The 20,693-nt window shown below is 42.4% G+C and overlaps 1 protein-coding gene across 2 annotated transcripts in view; it reads left to right on the forward strand.

Moving 5' to 3' along the window:
• Positions 1-20,693, forward strand: part of PLEKHG7 (pleckstrin homology and RhoGEF domain containing G7) — a 92,795-nt gene that overhangs the window by 59,521 nt on the left and 12,581 nt on the right. For both annotated transcript variants that reach the window (XM_040408818.1, XM_040408824.1), the window contains exons 8-12: positions 3,841-3,990; positions 6,742-6,837; positions 7,969-8,070; positions 10,011-10,124; positions 12,631-12,805. In XM_040408818.1, the coding sequence (XP_040264752.1) occupies positions 3,841-3,990; positions 6,742-6,837; positions 7,969-8,070; positions 10,011-10,124; positions 12,631-12,805 (637 nt within the window). The remainder of the gene's footprint in view (positions 1-3,840; positions 3,991-6,741; positions 6,838-7,968; positions 8,071-10,010; positions 10,125-12,630; positions 12,806-20,693) is intronic.

The raw sequence follows: 20,693 nt of genomic DNA on the forward strand, positions 1-20,693 counted from the left end.
AGTTTATCCTCAACTGTAACCCTCTATGGCAGTGGTGGCGAACCTACGGCATGTGTGCCAGAGGGGGCACTCAGAGCCGTCTCTGTGGGAGCGCGCGCAGGGCCGTATTATAGGCAGGCAGGCCAGGACTGACAATCTGGGGCCCAGCCAGTCCACATGCCCTGGCTGGCAGTAACACATCCTGGCTGGCGGCACGCCTGCCCTCCACTAGCTCTGTGTGTACCGTCGCCAACATTGCCGTGCGCAGGATGGAGTGCTGACGTCAGCATGTCAGACACTCTGCTGCGCTTCCATCTCCCGCCCTCCCCTCTGCAGCCTCATCGCGGTGGACTCCTATACAGTTTGGAACCGCCAAATTAACATAGGTAGGCCTCAGCCCTCAGGCTTGTATATGGACTCCATATTATGGAGGTCCTCCATTGGAGGATGCATGTAAGGAGATGATGAGCTATGTAATATACTGCTTTGTATATGGATGGTGTACAGGTGAAACTCGAAAAATTAGAATATCGTGCAAAAGTCCATTTATTTCAGTAATGCGAATTAAAAGGAATTGCATTAATGCAGCTTAAAATTAGAGTTTTGTGAAAAGGTTCAATATTCTAGTCTCAAAGTGTCACACTCTAGTCAGCTAATTAATCCATATTCCCTGAGTAAAGGGTACCTAAAAAATTGTGACTTTTGGGTTTCATAAGCTGTAAGCCATAATCATCCAAATTATAACAAATACAGGCTTGAAATATCTCGCTTTGCATGTAATGAGTCTATCTCATATGTTAGTTTCACCTTTTAAGTTGGATTACTGAAATAAATGAACTTTGGACGATATTCAAATTTTTCGAGTTTCACCTGTATATATGGATGTTGTAAGCAGGTGATGAGATATATATTATACTGCCCTATATATATGGATGATGCTTAGGAGGTGGTGAATTATGTATTATACTACCCTGTATATGGAGGATGTATGTATGGAGACTATGACCTATGTATTATCCTGCCCTGTATATGGAGGTTGTTTGGAATCCATATACAGGGCAGTATATTACATAGGTCATCGACGCTGTGTAGCCATTTTATATATGTGGGTTGATGAGGTTTGTGTGCCAGGGTTGCTTTTAACCCCTTAAGGACCAAGCTTATTTTCACCTTAAGGACCAGGCCATTTATTTTCAAATCTGACCAGTGTCAATTTGTGTGTGAATAACTTTAAAACGCTTTTACTTATCCAGGCCATTCTGAGATTGTTTTTTCGTCACATATTGTACTTCATGACACTGGTAAAATGGAGTCAAAAAAATTCATTTTTATTTATAAAAAAATACAAAATTTACCAAAAATTTTGAAAAATTTGCAAATTTCCAACTTCAATTTCTCTACTTCTATAATACATAGTAATACCTCCAAAAATAGTTATTCATTTACATTCCCCATATGTCTACTTCATGTTTGGATAATTTTGGAAATGCCATTTTATTTTTTGGGGACGTTACAAGGCATAGAAGTTTAGAAGCAAATCTTGAAATTTTTCCGAAAATTTCCAAAACCCACTTTTTAAGGACCAGTTCACGTCTGAAGTTACTTTGTAAGGCTTACATTATAGAAACCACCCAAAAATGACCCAATTTTAGAAACTACACCCCTCAAGGTATTAAAAACTGATTTTACAAACGTTGTTTACCCTTTAGGTGTTCCACAAGAATTAATGGAAAATGGAGATAAAATTTCAGAATTTCACTTTTTTGGCAGATTTTCCATTTTAATCATTTTTTTCCGCTAACAAATCAAGGATTAACAGCCAAACTAAACTCAATATTTATTTCCCTGATTCTGTAGTTTACAGAAACACCCCATATGTGGTTGTAAACTGCTGTACAGGCACATGGCAGGGCGCAAAATGAAAGGAACACAATATGGGTTTTGGAGGGCAGATTTCACTGGGATAATTTTAACTTGCCATGTCACATTTGAAGACCCCCTGATGCACCCCTAGAGTAGAAACTCCCAAAAAGTGACCCCATTTTGGAAACTATGGGATAAGGTTGCAGTTCTGTTGGTACTATTTTAGGGTACAGATGATTTTTGGTTGCTCTATATTACACTTTTTGTGAGGCAAGGTAACAAAAAAAATTGCTGCTTTGGCACTGTTTTTATTTTTTGTTATTTAGAACGTTCATCTGACAGGTTAGATCATGAGCTATTTTTATAAAGCAGGTTGTTACGGACACGACAATACCAAATATGACTACTTTTTGTTGTTGTTTGTTTCAGTTTTATATAATAAAGCATTTTTGAAAAAAATTATTTTTTTGTGTCTCCATATTCTGAAAGCCATATTTTTTTTTTATTTTTTTAGGGAACTGTCTTATATAGGGGCTAATTTTTTTTGGTATGAGATGACGGTTTGATTGGTACTATTTTAGGGTGCATCTGACTTTTTGATCGCTTGGTATTACACTTTTTGCGATGTAAGGTGCCAAAAAATTTTTTTTACGGTGTTCATCTGAGGGGTTAGGTCATGTGATATTTTTATATAGAAGGTTTTTATGGAAGCGGCGATACCTAATATGTCTACTTTTTTATTTACACTAATATCATTTTTGGAAAAAAAAAAACATGTTTTAGTGTCTCAATAGTCTGAGAGACATATTTTTTTTATTTTTTAGGCGATTGTCCTATGTAGGGGCTCATTTTTTGCGGGATGAGGTGACAGTTAGATTGGTACTATTTTGTCGGGCATACGCCTTTTTGATCGCTTAGTGTTGCACTTTTAGTGATGTAAGGTGACAAAAATGTTTTTTTTTTACACTGTTTTTATTTTTTATGGTGATCATGTGATATATTTATAGAGCTGGCTGTTACGGATGCGGCAATATCTAATATGTGTGTTTTTTCTTTTTTAATTTTTTTATTATAAAATTAGGGTAAAGGGGTGTTTTTTTTTAACTTTAACTTTTTTTTTTTTTACTTTATTTCTGTCCTACTCTGTGACTTCAACTTTTGTATTGTAATGCATTGCCTGTTAGTGTATGACACTCAGTCATACACTAACAGGTTGCCTAGGAGACCCAGCCTGAGGCTGGATCTCCTCGGCTCCCATAGAAGGCAGGTCCCGATGCCGTGCAAGGCATTGGGAAGCCTCTGCATGGCATCGGGCTGCCTTCTGACACATAGAGTCCCCGCCACAGCAGTGCGGGGACTCGATTGGCTCCCTCAACCACAAACAACTTCTATGTCGCGGTCAGCGCGGACCGCGGCATAGAAGGGGTTAATCCGCAGCGATTGCTGATATGGGGGGGGTCACAGGACCCCCCTGGGCATTGTCAAAGGGTGCCTGCTGAATGATTTCAGCAGGCACCCCGTTCCGATCACCACGCGCCGTGCGGCGGTGATCGGAAATACACAGGGCGTACCTGTACGCCCTGTGTCCTTAAGGACTCAGACATCAGGGTGTACAGGTTTGCCCTGTGTCCGTAACAGTTTAAGTCCCAGTCTGGCCTATGTTAATGTATGAGTTGATTTCAGATTAAATTGCCGTGTTGGCACTTTGCGATAAATAAATAAGTTTTGGGTTGCAGTTTGGGCACTTTGTCTCTAAAAGTTTCACCATCACTGTTGTAAGGCATCACCTAACCCATATCAGTTTCCTTCTGAACTGTAACAGGATAGTGACATCATATACCAGGGATAAAGTATACCAGTATTAGTTTCATCCAAAAAAAGTGGAGGGGCACCACCAAGTGTTTTACCCAACTGTGATCCAGCCACAAGAAACACACTAACATAAAACATAAAATAGGTTAGTACAACTTTTTCAATTCTCTTATTTCTGAACCATAGGATAAAATATGGGATGAATTCAGAGATATGCAGACCAACGAGACTAAACAGATGATAAGTTCTTCAAACAGAAAAAGACAAGCGTCCATTTGGGAACTTTTTACCTCTGAATGTACTTACTTTTTGGAACATTTACTAGTTCTAAAAATGGTGAGTATGGCATCATCTTCATGGAGTTTGTATGTTTTCCCTGTGTTTGTGTCCAAAGACTTACTGATAGGGAACTTAGATTGGGAGCCCTATTGGGAACAGCCTGATGCTAATGTCTGTAAAGCGCTGCGGAATATAGTAGCGCTATATAAGTGCATAAAATAAATAAATATCCAATAAATATCAGTAGTTTACAGAGCTTTGGGTATACAGAATATTTTGATTTTAATTCCAGACTAGCAGAAGGACCCGCCTTCGCTCGGGTATATTTCATCTATTTCATTTAATGTTTGTGTGTGTCGTTAACAGATATCGACAGTATCCACTATAACAGTGATCTCCACAGCCCCCACCCCTTAACACTGACCCCCCCCTCACAGTGCCCCATCTCAGTAAAATGGGACCGCCACAGCAGCCCACCCCCTTAAATTTGACCTTCACAGCAGCCAGCCCCTTTAACAGTGAGTTCCACAGCACCACACCCCCTTGACAGTGACTTCCACAGGGGCCTGCCCCCTTAACAGTGACCTCTACAGCACCCGCCCCATAGGTTACAGTCCCCTTAACTGTGACCTCCACCAATCCCTTTAAAAGTGACTGCCACAGTACCCTGCTCCCTTAACAGTGAGCTCACAGTACCCCGCTGCCCCTTTAATAGTGGCCTCCACAGTCCCCTCCTCCCTTAACAGTGACCTCCACAGTGTCCGCCCCTTTAACATTGACCTCCACAGCGCTGCCCCCTTAACAGTAACATCCACAGCGCCCTCCCCTTTAACAGTGACCTCCACATCGGCCGCCCCTTTGTTAGTGACCTCCACAGTACCCCGTCATCTTAACATTGATTTACACAATAACTTGCCTTCTTAACAGTGACCTCCACAGAGCTCCGTTCCCTTAAAATTTGATCTCCACAACACCCCACCCCCTTAACAGTGAATTCTACAGCACCCCGCCCCTTAACACTGATGTCCATAGCAGACTGTCCCCATAATTGTGACCTCCACAGCAGCCTGCCTCTCGGGTGGCCAGAGGTCCAGTTTTAGGCAGGACAGTTCTGCTTTCAGACTCCCTGTCCTCTGTCCGGCGCAGGGCCTGGACGGACACAGGGATGTCCTTTTGAACAGCTCACTCTCAGACAGCAGCACTGTGCTGTCTGAGCGTGAGCTGTAGGGAGAAAGTCACCCTCCCACTCCTGCAGCTGACAGAAGTTGATTTTTACCTTAATTTTTTCAATCCCCGTCGGCTGCGGAGTGGCCTAACCAACTTAGGGGCATGTCTTAGTGGGACCTAGGGGCAGGGTTTTTAACTCTGTCTTTTGAGGGTGGTCTAAATAGCCACCTTACATGCCCCCTGAACTGTGACCTCCACAGCACACCGCTCCTTTAACAGTGTCATCCACAGCACCCTGACCCTATTGCTGGAACAAAGGCACATCTTGAAATAAGGTACTAAGTGCTATTAGGCTATGGCTTTACTTCAATAGCGATTATCCTGGTGACAGATTTACTTTAAAGCTGACCTACAGCAGTGAAGAAAAATGGCTGGGTTGTTATGGAAACCTGGTGTAAAACTGTGTGTATGTGGAGACTAAGGACCTGCGAGCTTCTATTGGCTGATAAGGGTCATGTGACTAGGCTTCTATTGGCTAATGCGTTTTTTTTTGGGGAATATCTGAGGAACGGTACGTGCTAGAGAGCTAAGACCCGGTCTAAAACCTTCCCGGACACCTGATGTACCTGTGTGCCAAATTTCGTGATTGTAAATGCGACGGTGCAAATTCCTTTAGAGGACATACACACACATATACATACACTCAGCTTTATATATTATATTAGGGGGAAATTATCCAGTTTTAGTGGAGGATACATTACAATTATTTTCAACACTTTTATCAAATTGTTGCACAGTCTTGATAAATATATTACATCTTTGAATACGTCTAGAAATGTTTCTCCAATTTTTACACGGCCCACCTGCTGGAACGAGCTTGTAAAGTCGCAGTTCATTAGGTTGGTGTCACACACAACTTTTTGTGGCATGTCATTTTGTGGCAGTTTTGAAACAAATGCAGAAGTGGATCTAGCAGGAAGGAGAACTCTAATTCTGCCCTTTATATTACACATTCACTTACATCCCATTTCTGGCTTTGGCTCAAAAAACGGTATCAAAAACTGCCACAAAGAGTGTAACACCAGCCCTAATGTGTCAAGCAGCAAGCCACACCCACTTTTCACTCCACATTTACGAACTAGACGTTCATGGAGCAAATGGTTAATAAATGTGACCCGCAGCAAATAAGACACATTCTCGGAGTGAAAATTTGCAAATACATTAACAAATGAGGGCTTTTGAGTTTATCATCTGGAACCCTAATCCAAGAATAATAACTAATCCAAGGATAATAATCAAAATTATTGATGCTGTTGCTGTTTTCCCAAAATAACTAAAGCTGTATTAATAAACCAAAAAATTAAATTATTAGTTGTACATGACCAGTTAAACTATTGACTGTAAAGAGAAAGTTTTTGAAATCTGTATGGGCCTGTATGAGCTTTAGAAAAGAGGATCTGAAACGGTGCCGCTATTGTTTAAATGTCAGGTATTGCCGTTTAATCCTATTCAAAGTCATCATGGGAGAGCAGCTTTTGTTTCTTCTGACATCCTAATAATTATAGGTTTCAAATCAAATTGTTTAAACTTTATTTCATTTATATTTATTACATTTTATGTTTAACTTTTCTAATATTATAGATATTTGTTAATGCACTAAAGCACTTACAGAACAATGATCATCTGTTGGACGTGGATCCAGCTAGGCTCTTTGCCAATTTGGAGGAACTGAATCAGGTAATTTGTTTTCTTACATTGAAAATATTCCTGTTTGGTGCCGTGACAGATGCATGCTTGAAGTTCCAGTTTAGCCATAGCTGGAGGCCATAGGTTGTAGAACACCATACTATATCATGCAGGGTGTCAATGTCAACGGGGCTCTGCCAGTAGCTGAGACCATAGCCAGCTGTACAGACTGGATGCTTTAACCTGCTCTATCTCAGGCATAGCAGCTTGTTTTAAAGCTGAAAATCTTAGTGGTAAAACAAGACCAGGATTGTGGTGCTGGCCACCATAGAACCAGAACCTTTAGAAACTGGACTGGGAGTTAGACTTGCAAGTAATACCGGTAAGATCTCATTCCCCACCTGGTCTCTAAAGGTTCTATTTCTGGCTATATGGCAGCTAGCACTGATATTCTTAGATTGTCAGCTTTAAAAGGCTCATATCTCTAGCTCCTATGCAGCCTGAGATGGAGCAGGTTAAAGCAGCCCCCCTTCAACCATCTATGTTCTCAGCCAATCTGAAGGAGGGGGATAGTCACCATGCTGACAGGCTGCAGGGTGAGGAGAATTAAATTGATCCTTTCCTCCCTGTGAACATCGACTTCTATGACTTCTGGAAAAGCAGTAAAAAGAATAGTGGTTGCTCATTTAATCACCACTTCTGCCCCTAATTAGGGTGTTCATTGATGCCACATAGCAGATGTTTACCAGCGCCCAGATCACAGCGTACAATTAGTCCCACCAAACACTTGCATCACACTCACACATACATCAATAATGTTTGCATTTTACACTCTCTTTATCTTGTCCTTTTTTTTTTTTACATGAAATGACTATTGTACAGTAGTAAAATGTAATTGTACCGACCCAGAGAATAACACATTATTTATACCACATGATAGCAGAGACCTTCAAAAGTTTGCTGTGGGCCTGAGCCATTTCTGCTTACAACCCTGGGATATATGCTACTTTGTCTAATGAATACCTATTTTACTGCCAACTCCTATAACCTTTGAACTTCTGGCTTTATTAAAAATGGATTTGTTGCAATCCCTCATGAAGAGCAAAGACATCAGAACTAGAATTGAATCATATTTTAATAGTAATTGTTTAGCATGTTATTATTTTTTTGTTTTGTTTTAAGGAAAGTCTGAATTTTGCTCAAAGCCTGTTTAATACTATTAAAAGCAGAGAACTTGGATCTACAACTTCCTTCTCATTACCACTAGCGGACTTACTAACAAAGGTTAGTTAAATAAATACTCTTAAGGTACAGTCACATGACCATATGTGTTTTGTGGTATGCAAAACGTGGATCCGCAAAATATGAATGACGTCTGTGTGATGTCCGTGTTGTATCCATTTTTTTTGTGTGGACCTATTGACTTCAATGGGGCCATGAATCACATTTTTCAGCCAAGTATAGGACACGATCTGTCTTTTGTGGACAGAAAGCACATGGAAGGCATCTACATTCCTGTGTCCGTTCCACAAAACATAGAACATGTCCTATTCTTGCCTGCAAATGCGGACCATAACGAATGCATCACGGACGTTGCACAGAGGTCATCCGTAATAATTATGTATTATTTTCCCTTATAACATGGTTATAAGGGAAAATAATAGCATTCTTAATACAGAATGCATAGTACAATAAGGCTGGAGGGGTTAAAAAAAAAATAATAATAATTTAACTCACCTTAATCCACTTGATCGCGCAGCCCGGCTTCTCTTCTGTCTTCTTCTTTGCTGTGCACAGGAATAGGACCTTTGATGACGTCACTGTGCTCATCACATGGTTCATCACCATGGTGAGGGACCATGTGATTGGATCATGTGATGTGACGTCACCACAGGTCCTTAGCCGGCAGCTCAACATTACAGAAGAAGACAGAGATCCGCAACTACGCGATCAAGTGGACTAGGTGAGTTAATTATTTTTTATTTTTAACCCCTCCATCACTATTTTACTATGCATTCTGTATTCAGAATGCTATTATTTTCCCCTATAACCATGTCATAAGGGAAAATAATACAGATCGGGTCCCCAGCCCGATTGTCACCTAGCAACCATGCGTGAAAATCGCACCGCATCCGCACTTGCTTGCGGATGCTTGCGATTTTCACGCGGCCCCATTCACTTCTATGGGGCCTGCGTTGCGTGAAAAACGCAGAATATAGAGCATGCTGCGATTTTCACGCAACGCACAAGTGATGCGTGAAAATCACTGCTCGTGTGCACAGCCCTATAGAAATGAATGGGTCAGGATTCAGTGCGGGTGCAATGCGTTCAACTCACGCATTGCACCCGCGTGGAATACTCGCCCGTGTGAAAGGGGCCTTACTGTCAGGTTTCCCCACAGACTATGGCTGACTGCTGTCACAGCAGGGTGACACTTGGTGGTCAATTTATTGGCAAAGGACCTTTCTAACAAGTAGGGAACCCCTTTAAGTACTTGTTTCACTATTTAGTCTTATTTATTTAGTTTTTTTATGCATAAATATACACAAATTGTGTCAACCTTCTTTGCTAAACTGGGGAGTGATGTGAGTGATAAGCAGCATATAGTCTGTTCGGAATGGCAGCATATTGTCATTAGTAGCTATCTAAATTACTCATCATATTTCCATCATCTGTTATTTGCTGAAAATGAAAAAATATGAAAATGACCTTACTACTTAAGTTATCACTCAACAGTGATAGCAATAGTGCATTTGTAAAACATGTCATGTGTTTTCATTCAATTGAGGGATGGACTGGGAAAGTGGACCTGGAAAAAAACTAAAAGCGGTTGCATGTTGTAGGCAGGCTCAAATTGAAAGAAGGTGGGGCAACACAAGTAGGCGGGGAAAACAGAAGTAGGCGGGGCCAGCAATTCCGTACTGCAGCACAAAATGCCACCCCAGCAGAACCAAATATCACAGTGCAGCACAAAATACTGCCACCCCGCTGCAGTATTCAACTGTATCACCGACCTAAAGACAGGAGGGGAACTGCGGCCACCAGCCAGGAACAGAAATACCTGATGCTCCCAACATTAATGCTGAGAGCATCTGATCATTATGTATCTAGCGGCCATGAGGAGGGCTTAGGTAGCCCACTGGGAAATTTCCGTTTATGGTCTATGGCCAGTCCACCCCTGATTGAGCCATAGTATAACCACATTTCTTTTCTTGATTTTGCAGTATTTCAAGGATAATCTCTGCTTAAGTCATCAGATCTACTGCTTGAATTACACATCCGCCATTATCTACTTGGAGACTCTAAAGCAAAGAGAAGATTTTGCAGCATATTCAAAAGTAATGTATCTGTATTTTTGCATGTGAGTTTGTGTTGTGGTGGGACATGAACATTTAGAGCCTCAGGCAAATTTGGCCTCCACTTATCTAAGTGATAATCTACATAGGAGGCTTTATATTCATTTAATAGCTTATTTTTTCTTTTATGATTTGAAGTTAAAAGGGTTGTCCAAGATTTTACTGTTGATGGCCTATCTTCTGATCGGGTGGGGTCCAATCAGTCGCTGACCAGCTGTTTTGGGGCAAGTGCAGTGCTGGAATTTGGTGCAGGGACTTCACAGCTCCATCTACTGTGTATTGGACGGAGGCAGTTCCTGCAGCACTGGTCTCATTGAAGAGAATGGGAGGAGCACTGCAGTAACCGTTACACTGCACCAAGCTCCATTGTCAAGCTGATGAGGTGCACCGAGTAGCAGTGGTGTAATTGGATGCTACCAATGCAAAATCTGAAAAGGATACCCAAACGTATAGCATTGGTGCTATCACATGGGGCAGAGGAATATTTTTGAGGCCTCTCAGTCTCTAGAACCTGGGTGCAACCTCTGCACCTCCTGCCAATGGCAACATGTATCCGATTAAATAATATATCAATTGTAACGCTAATAATACTATGTATTTAATATCATGTACGCATTGCGTACTGTGGGATGCACAACAGGTTCTCTAAAAATCCGGATTAGGGCTCATGCACATGCCCGTACTTTCTGTCTGCATCCGATCCACTTTTTTTGTGGGTCGGATGTGGACCCTTTCATTTCAATGAGGCCACAAAAGATGTGCTGCCCACATCCGCACATCCGTTGCGTGTCCCCACAAAGAAAATAAAACATCCTATTCTTGTCATGTACCATTTATAAATGATTACCACTTGTGTCACTATGTTCACCTTGCTGTCTGGATATTTTGAAGTACTAACACTGGTTCATACCATGTGTATCCAAATTAATGGCTATACACGTGCAGCGAGGTCCACATACTACTTCTCTGTGTGCTGTTATATTGTAACCTTTCTTAAACAGTGGGCTTATACTTAGCACTGATGACTCCGTAGTGAGTTACGTCAGTGCTGCATCTTTTCACTGAGTCCTGTACTGTTTCATGTCGGGTTTTGCACTGCTTCAATAAATCCTGGATTTAGTTTAGGAAATAGGCTGTATCTCTTCTTCGTGTCTGCACCTCCTATAGTTACACCTCTGCCGAAAAGCTACTCAGTGCACCACATAAGCTTGACCTAAAGTGATCATTTTAAGCCCGAAACATTGTTTTTCCTGTGTCTAAACTCAGTCTATGGCAGATTACAAATAAAATCACTTAAATGCATAAAAAATTGGAAGCCGTCCTGTAGCTGGAGGATCTGTGTATCTCAACCTGAATGCAGGAATGGAGTCTAAGGACGGACACCACACTGGTACCCAGTGGAGAAAGTGTTGTCACCTAGTGTCAAGTATTGGCAAATAACTCTACAGCATGTTTTCTTATGACTCGGCATTGTTTTATTCCTCTATTGTTCCTCCTATAAATTTAAGATTATAGTGACAACTGGATGTTACCATTAGTCTGTGTGTCCCTCCACGCTCTGACGATTATTTCATGGGGTTAATCTTTAATAGACAGAAGGTAAATAACTCACTAGTGTACACTGTGCTCCAGATCTGTATCATTTTATTTCAGTCAGAAGCTGATTGAAAACAATAAAATAAAATTTGCCTATAAATTTCCAAAGAAGACTTTCATGCACATCTAAGAACACAAAAGGATGGATGGTAGCTTATATGTTATCCCATATACTTATTCACTCTCTTCACTGCAATAGTGTGTCTTTTCTCTTATATATTGTGTAGTTGTGACTATAAGGTCTTACATACCTGCCGGTTGCAAGGCATTGAAATTTTAACATAGATCTTACTGTATCAAAAGAGCGAACATATATCAATCACACCACATTACCACCCACATTCAGCCTCTCACATAGCAGTAACCAGTAAATACAATTGTGTTTTGCTTCAGATCTATAGTTATTTATTTATTTTTCTATAAAATCTCATAACTCAAATTAGAAGTGTTGAAAAGCACTACAAAAAAGAACTACAGACTTAAAAAAGCTGATATTTCCCATCAGTCATAGCCCTCTCTTGTGCACTGTATCATGTCCTGACAACGCTGGTTGTCCCATCAGTATCTTCATTAACCCTTTGAGGACCGACCAAGGGACGTATTTGTCCCATGTTTTTAATTGCCTGTATCATCTGATTAAAAACTTAAAATACTTTTCTTTTTTTTTTGCTTGAGTCAAAATATTAGTTCTTATTAGTTCTTTATTTATTGTTCAAATACATTCTTAAAGGGAAAAAAATATAATTATTTTTATATTGATGACGGTAATCTTATGGTCCTCAAATGCTTTGAGCAGAAAGCTGGACTTGGTACAATTATTCCTAATGCCTCCACAGATAGCTGTTTTCCACTCCTCCATTAGTTCTTGATGCAATGCTTTGTGTTCTTGCAGTGGTGTGAACAGCAGGAGCAGTGCCGGCGGCTGCACCTCACTGATTTACTGGTAGCACCATTACATCGACTGACCCGATATCCACTGCTCCTTAAGAACATATGGAAAAAAAGTAACGATGCTGCTGAGAAAGTTTCCATCTATTCGATGAAGGAGAAAGTCGAAAGTTCCATAAGTAAGTCAAGTATTTCACAGTAGTATTAATGCATATTAGGTAGGTATATTATCTGTAAATCACTGGAAAGTTAGACCTACTTTAAAACTTAACTTTTATATAGGATATTCAATCAAATAAATCCCACAAAACAAAATATATGTTTCAGATGACTGCAGATGATTATCTAGCGGAGTGTTTTTGTAGGGTATAAAGCACCTAGGAACAAGTAATAATGTTAATTATTACACTAAATTGCTTACAACCATTCACGGTTTTGATGTGCAATGTTTAGGATGTCTGTGCTGGATCCACGGTCTCGGATTCCAAAGCTGCTGGTTCCTTTTTCAAGCTATAGGCATGGTCCTTCCACTGCAGAGAATATTCCAAAGAAATTCAAGATGGAAACAGGGAAAAGGGAGATAATAACCCTATAGTGCTATACTGGCCCTGCCTAAAAGTGGAGAGGTCCCCCGGCTAACTGCGGGAGAATCACCCCCTAATAGAGCGACCCCACTTATTGGTGGCTGACCCTAGATAACTGACCCTTAAAAACTTCTTTCTCCCAAAACAAGCAATTCCCGACGCGTTTCCTCTGTCACATATGTTGTGGCAGAATCATCAGGGGATGAACAGATGAAAAATGGCCTAATAGCCACTAGCTAGATAGCTTATGCTGGTCCTCCCAGATGTGAAAGTGCAGTTTTAAAGTAGGTCTAACTTTCCAGTGATTTACAAGTAAGTCAAGTATCTTTAATTTCCAGTAAATCATTTTTCTGTTATGTTACTGTGATATACTGTACATACATAGCCCAGCCCCAGAGGTAAAGCTATTAGAAAAGAATACCACCACACTGCTTGCGTTCCGCCTGTATTTTCAGAATATTACAACTATAATGCTTAACATGTTTGATCCCATGCATTGATCTTTGCATTAAAAGGTATATTCCAGTTTCAGAATATTGATGGCCTAATCTTGGGTTAGGTGATCAATGTTCGATTGGTAGGGATCCAACTTTTGGCATCTCCTACTGCAAAATATCCAAAATTTACCTGCATGTTGTATACATAGCAGCAGCAGTGCAGGGTAATTAAAGTATACCAGTCACATGAATGCGACAAAGCTGTAATTACTCTCACTGCTGCTTCTATGTAAATAACATGCCAGTGTCGGACTGGGGACCCACTGCTCATATGCCTGCAAATATTACCCGTTCACATAGTGGCAGACAGCAGCAAGATGTTACATGGTAATTGATTATAGGGGTTCCTACAGTCACTTCAAGAAGGCGGGTGCCTATGAAACCAGGATACAGACTGGCCTCCCCCGGTGTCTAGAAGTCAGCTCAGCCACCCAATCCATCTATAATAATAAACTCTTAAATAGTATATCCAGTTTTTTTATATGGACATTTAGGCTGGTTGAGATGTTGTACTCTGCCTATCTATACTTAATGCAGTCACTCTACTTTGCCATGTGCCAGGTGTGCAGAGGGTGGGGGACTAGTTGCCCACCTTGCTCAGGGCCCACCAGGGGATTCACCTGTACCCTGAGGGCATATTTGCATGTATCTCTGTAGTGGGGCCCCAAGTGCGATACTGGAGATGACTACCACTCCTAGCGTGTCCCTTCTGTTATTGTGGGAGAGGACAATTCAAAGAGGGAGTATAAGAGGAGAGGACTACAACTTCCAAGGTATCTGAGGCTCACCACCTCTCCACTGAACTCCATGCCCGCCTGGACTGATCACATGATGGTGATATCATCACAGGTCCTTCCCACTTCTCCTCTCCACTGCTGACATGACAGTGATATCATCACAGGTCCTTCCCACTTTTCCTCTCCACTGCTGACATGACAGAGATATCATCACAGGTCCTTCCCACTTCTCTCCACTGATGAGCTCCCCTCCTGCACTGATCACATGACAGTGATATTATCATAGGTCCTCCCCACTTCTCCTCTCCACTGCTGACATGACAGTGATATCATCATAGGTCCTTCCCACTTCTCCCCTCCACTGCTGAGCTCCGGCCCTTCCTGCACTGATCACATGAAGGTGACGTCATCACAGGTCCTTCACCTCTTACACTGTAGCAGATTATGATGCCCGTCCTGCTGTGCGCCCCACTCCCACCCTCTTCCCCCTTGAGAATCCCAGGCATTTTTGGCAATTTATAAATTCCGGCTGAGCAATACTTTCAGGTTCCAGAAAGAATACATGTCTGGAAAACAGAGGACAAATGGTTCTGGAGGAGGCTACGGCACTTGCAGGGCACTGTGGCTGTCAACTATGGATATGGTGGAAATTTATAGAGGGCTTTGGCTGAGATTTTTAGGACATTTATCTGTTATGGGGGAACTGTGACTGGCATTTGTAGTGAGGGGTGGCTGGCACTTGTGGAGGAACAACGAACCTATGGCAAGCAGTTATGGAGGCAGTGGATGAAATGTTTTGGGGCATTGACTGGCACGAATATGGCACTGTCAGTGGCTGTTTCTTATGAAAGCACGGTGGTTTCTCTGTTAGACGGGCATAGTGACTGGTACTTATAGGGGCAATGTGGATGGCATTTGTAAGGGCACCATGGTTGTCACCTTTGGCATCATTGTGGATAGCTCCTATCTTAGCAATATTACTGGGAGTGGTAGGGGCAGTGTGGATTTCACTTATGGATACTTAGTGGCTGGCAGTTTGGGGGCACAGTGGCTTTCAATTATGGAGGTACAGTGACTTGGAGATATAGGGACACATTGACACCCCTGGCATGACTGTGGATAACACCTGTAAGGGTCAGTTTTGCTGGGATTTCTTGGGGAACTATTGCTGCCAGTTACAGAGACAGCAGATGAAACTTATGGAGGCATTCGTTGGCATTCATATGGCATTGTCGCTCACTATCTCTAATAGGGACACTGTAGATAGGACAAGGGGCCCACAATTGTAAGATCTGTAGGAGTGGTGTGGCTGGCACTAACTATGGTTGGCAGTTTTGAGGACAATTCCAGACACTTAACTAAATTTGTGAAGGCTCAGTCTGGCACTTATGGTAAAGGGGCACAATGAGGGCACTGGGACGGCGATTAGTGGTGTTATTACTGTACTGTGATAATATAGACATGAGAAAAATCTGTTCCAACGTACATCTTAGGCCTTATTTACCAAGGACTGTCTTTGTTGCCCCTAGCAACCAATCAGAGCACGGCTTTAATTTCTTTACCTGCTCTGGAAAAATGAAAGCTGCTTTCTGATTGGTTGAAGACAGTCTTACTGGTAGATAGCTTTGATGAATGTTATTATTTATTGTATGTAATCCCCTAATATTACATATATAATACGCATTTGCCATTTATATATTTGGCCACACATTGTTCCAATGTAGGTACAAAATGGGACATGCGGCTAAATTTGCAACTTTTCAATGCCATAAAACTGGTGTAGAAGATTGATCCATTCACCCCACAACGTTCACCTGAACAGTCGTTGACCTTCGGAGTCACCAGCAACTGTTCTGATTCGGTCCAAGGGTGCTGGGACTCCTAATACTGCTCTGAGTCCTAACAATGCTCTGCTAACTTGGTTATTTCATAATGAATTTCATTTTAGCTGAGCTCTGGTTTGGCTATTTTTAGGAGTCCCATAGTGGTGAATGAAGAGGTGGACGCGCTTGTGCTGCTTGTTCTCCATTCGTAGAAGTCCGAAAACAGGCGAGAGTGCTCGCTATTTTTGGAACTCCCATAGCAATGAATGGAGAGGATGCCACGCGTGCGCAATGTACTCTTCTTTTACTTCGGACCTCTTTTCTGAACATATGAGCAGGTCCCAAAGGTTGGACTCGAACCTATCAGACATTTATGGCATCCTATCATTATATACTATATATGTCCCAGATGAGAATACCGCTTTAACCTCCTGCCTAAGAAAATCATGCATACACCTCTGCAACCAAAGGATGCAAAATAAAGACACAGAATACATTAATTGGGGGATAAATGGCTAAATTGTTTATTTAAAGTATTAAAAATGGCAAAACCCCGACTCACGGAGAGTCACCCTCCAGCACTCAGGAGAGGAAAACCCCCTGTGGAGGAAACCTCTAGGGAACCATGGCTGAAGGGCTGCCCTTACCTTAGGCTTAGAGGGTAATGCCACTATGTGGCTGCCACATAAATATTAGGGGGGGTGGGTGCAGCAGCCGGGCTGATCTGGTTGGCTAGGCGGATGTCCCTTTCCTCCCATTGGGCGATGGGCTTCCTGTTGGAACCTCCAAATTTCGTCATGGTGTGGTGGGCGGGGGAAGTCAAACTCAAGGTCCTCAGGCCATCAAAAATGGCACCAAATATGGCCGCTCGGCCGCTTTTTACAAGGGTTCTTTCCTTATGACAAACGTGCTTGTGATGTCACAGTTGTCTATGACTAATGTTGGTGGCAGTGTTCTTAAGGGTCAATATACTTCAGTTTGGATAATCGCCATATATTTATGGTCCCCTGACGATCGCAGAGTTTCCTCCTTCGGGGGAGCACGTTTGTTCTTTTACTGACAGCCACTGGTCCAGGTGCCGACACCGAGTACCCGGACCATTAGCTCTTACTTAACCCCTCCCAGACTGCACCATGTAAATGAACAGACTGACAGCATGGTGTGGTCAGTTTTATATGTGACCCTCGATCCTATTCTGGGACTGCACTTGAGTATGGTGGAGCCATGAAACAGACACTTGCATCTTGACTTTACCCAAGCAGGAGGTGCAGTGCTTAGTGGTTACATTCACCATTGGGCACAAAGCTTGAAAGTTACATTGTTATTATAAGCTTGGTGGCTGCTATGGGCAACTGAACAGTCTATCAGGTAAACAGCTTGATGGTGTCAGTCTTTGGCTTCATTCACACATCCGCAATTCATTTCTATCGTGCGGCCCCGAACCGGAAATGTGGACCCGCACTTCTGGGTCTGCATTTCCTTTCCCGAAAAAAAAATAGAACATGCCCTATTCTTGTCCGCAATTGCGGACAAGAATAGGCATATTCTATTAGTGCAGGCGATGTGCGGTCCGTGGATCCACAAAACACACACTGATGTGTAAATGGACACTTTCACTGAGACACACGGCCCTATAGTTGCATATCTCTCCCTGAGGGCACTCAGTTGTAGTTTCTGACAACTCACACTAACAAACAAGACATGGCGGGGCACGTGGATCAGGGCTGTCTTGTCAGGGCCATGTTATGGTGGTAGTTAGACACTCTGTTCCCTCCTCCCAACTGTCAACTTCCCCTCAACTGCCTCTTGCTGTCTTCTCTCCTTGACTGAGCCTAGACATCTGACTAATCACCCTTTTCACATCAGACACAAGAAGACAGGTAACAGAGGACAGACGTCATACTTGACTGATGGGTTCCATCTGCACCGGCTATTACACTGAAGGCATGGATGAAATAATTTAAAGGGGCAGCACCACCCCGTTACAAGTTGCAGTATGGTGGCGACTTCAAGGCCACTGCACAGTGGATGAAGCATTTTGCTTTTGGCTCCATCCACTGTTTTGAATCCAGGATGCTGAAAACAGCGAATCGTTGGGGTGCCCAGTCTCCACCAGCGTTGCCACCTGCCTGGTAAACCACTGTCCTAGCTGATATTACCGATAGTCTGCTGGGAAAAGTGGTAACCCTACATGTAGTTCATCCATTATATAATAGGTTAAGGTGACCACTTTCATAACCCAGTGGGACAGTGGGTGACAATACAACCAGGGGTGCACCTAGCCTTACCCCTTTGCTCAGGCTGTTATTATAGTATATTAGAATAATGGAGAGGGTATAAGAGGAGAGAACTACAGCATGTAGAGGCTGATATAATGTAATATCAGAGGATATTACAGGGAGGGGTACAAAAGGAGAGGACTACAACTCCCAGCATGTCCAGGCTGTTATACAGTTGCAAGAAAAAGTATGTGAACCCTTTGGAATGATAGGGATGATAGTCATCCACAGATCCCCCCATAACAGTGTCATCCACAGATCCCCATAACAGGGATTTCTGCACAAATTGGTCATAAAATGTGATCTGATTTTCATCTAAGTCACAACAATAGACAATCACAGTCTGCTTAAACTAATAACACACTACGTCACGCGCCGCCCACTTTATAAATGAAGCAGGCGGCGTGGGCGCATGACGTAGTGACTCACGCTGCCAGCACCCGTCCTCCCGGCCTGCCTCCTCCCTCCTCTCTGCTACGAGCACTTGTAAGTAATACAGGCGCTGATTACCCTGAATTTGTATATATTAACAATGCCTACAATTATAGATAAGATTACGGTATATACAGTGAGCGGGGCCCGTGTAGTGGAATACAGTCACTGCACGGGCCACGCTGTCATTATAAAACCAGATGCGACCCCCACCCCCTGTATTAGGGGTCTTTCACACTACAGGGACACTGTTATGGAGGGGATCTGTGGATGACACATATATGTGTCATCCACAGATCCCCCCATAACAGTGTCATCCACAGATCCCCATAACAGGGATTTCTGCACAAATTGGTCATAAAATGTGATCTGATTTTCATCTAAGTCACAACAATAGACAATCACAGTCTGCTTAAACTAATAACACACAAATAATTAAATCTTACCATGTTTGTATTGAACACACCATGTAAACATTTACAGTGCAGGAGGAAAAAGTATGTGAACCCTTGGATTTAATAATTGGTTGAACCTCCTTTGGCAGCAATAACTTCAACCAAATGTTTCCTGTAGTTGCAGATCAGACGTGCACAACGGTCAGGAGTAATTCTTGACCATTCCTCTTTACAGAACTGTTTCAGTTCAGCAATATTCTTGGGATGTCTGGTGTGAATTGCTTTCTTGAGGTCATGCCACAGCATCTCAATCGGGTTGAGGTCAGGACTCTGACTGGGCCACTCCAGAAGGCGTATTTTCTTCTGTTTAAGCAATTCTGTTGTTGATTTACTTCTATGCTTTGGGTCGTTGTCCTGTTGCAACATCCATCTTCTGTTGAGCTTCAGCTGGTGGACAGATGGCCTTAAGTTCTCCTGCAAAATGTCTTGATAAACTTGGGAATTCATTTTTCCTTCGATGATAGCAATCTGTCCAGGCCCAAACCATGATGCCCCCACCACCATACTTCACAGTTGGGATGAGGTTTTGATGTTGGTGTGCTGTGCCTCTTTTTCTCTACACATAGTGTTGTGTGTTTCTTCCAAACAACTCAACTTTGGTTTCATCTGTCCACAGAATATTTTGCCAGTACTGCTGTCGATCATCCAGGTGCTCTTGTGAAAACTGTAAACGTGCAGCAATGTTTTTTTTGGACAGCAGTGGGTTCCTCTGTGGTATCATCCCATGAAATCCATTCTTGTTTAGTGTTTTACGTATCGTAGATTCGCTAACAGGGATGTTAGCATATGCCTGCGACTTTTGTAAGTCTTTAGCTGACACTCTAGGATTCTTTTTCACCTCATTGAGCAGTCTGCGCTGTGCTCTTGCAGTCATCTTTACAGGACAGCCACTCCTAGGGAGAGTAGCAGCAGTGCTGAACTTTCTCCATTTATAGACAATTTGTCTTACCGTGGACTGATGAACAGCAAGGCTTTTGGGGATACTTTTATAACCCTTTCCAGCTTTATGGAAGTCAACAATTCTTAATCGTAGGTCTTCTGAGAGCTCTTTTGTGCGAGGCATCATTCACATCAGGCAACGCTTCTTGTGAAAAGCAAACCCAGAACTGGTGTGTGTTTTTTATAGGGCAGGGCAGCTGTAACCAACACCTCCAATCTCATCTCATTGATTGGACTCCAGCTGGCTGACACCTCACTCCAATTAGCTCTTGAAGATGTCATTAGTCTAGGGGTTCACATACTTTTTCCACCTGTACTGTG

This window comes from Bufo bufo, chromosome 1 (assembly GCF_905171765.1).
Source record: "Bufo bufo chromosome 1, aBufBuf1.1, whole genome shotgun sequence".
Lineage (NCBI taxonomy): Eukaryota > Metazoa > Chordata > Amphibia > Anura > Bufonidae > Bufo > Bufo bufo.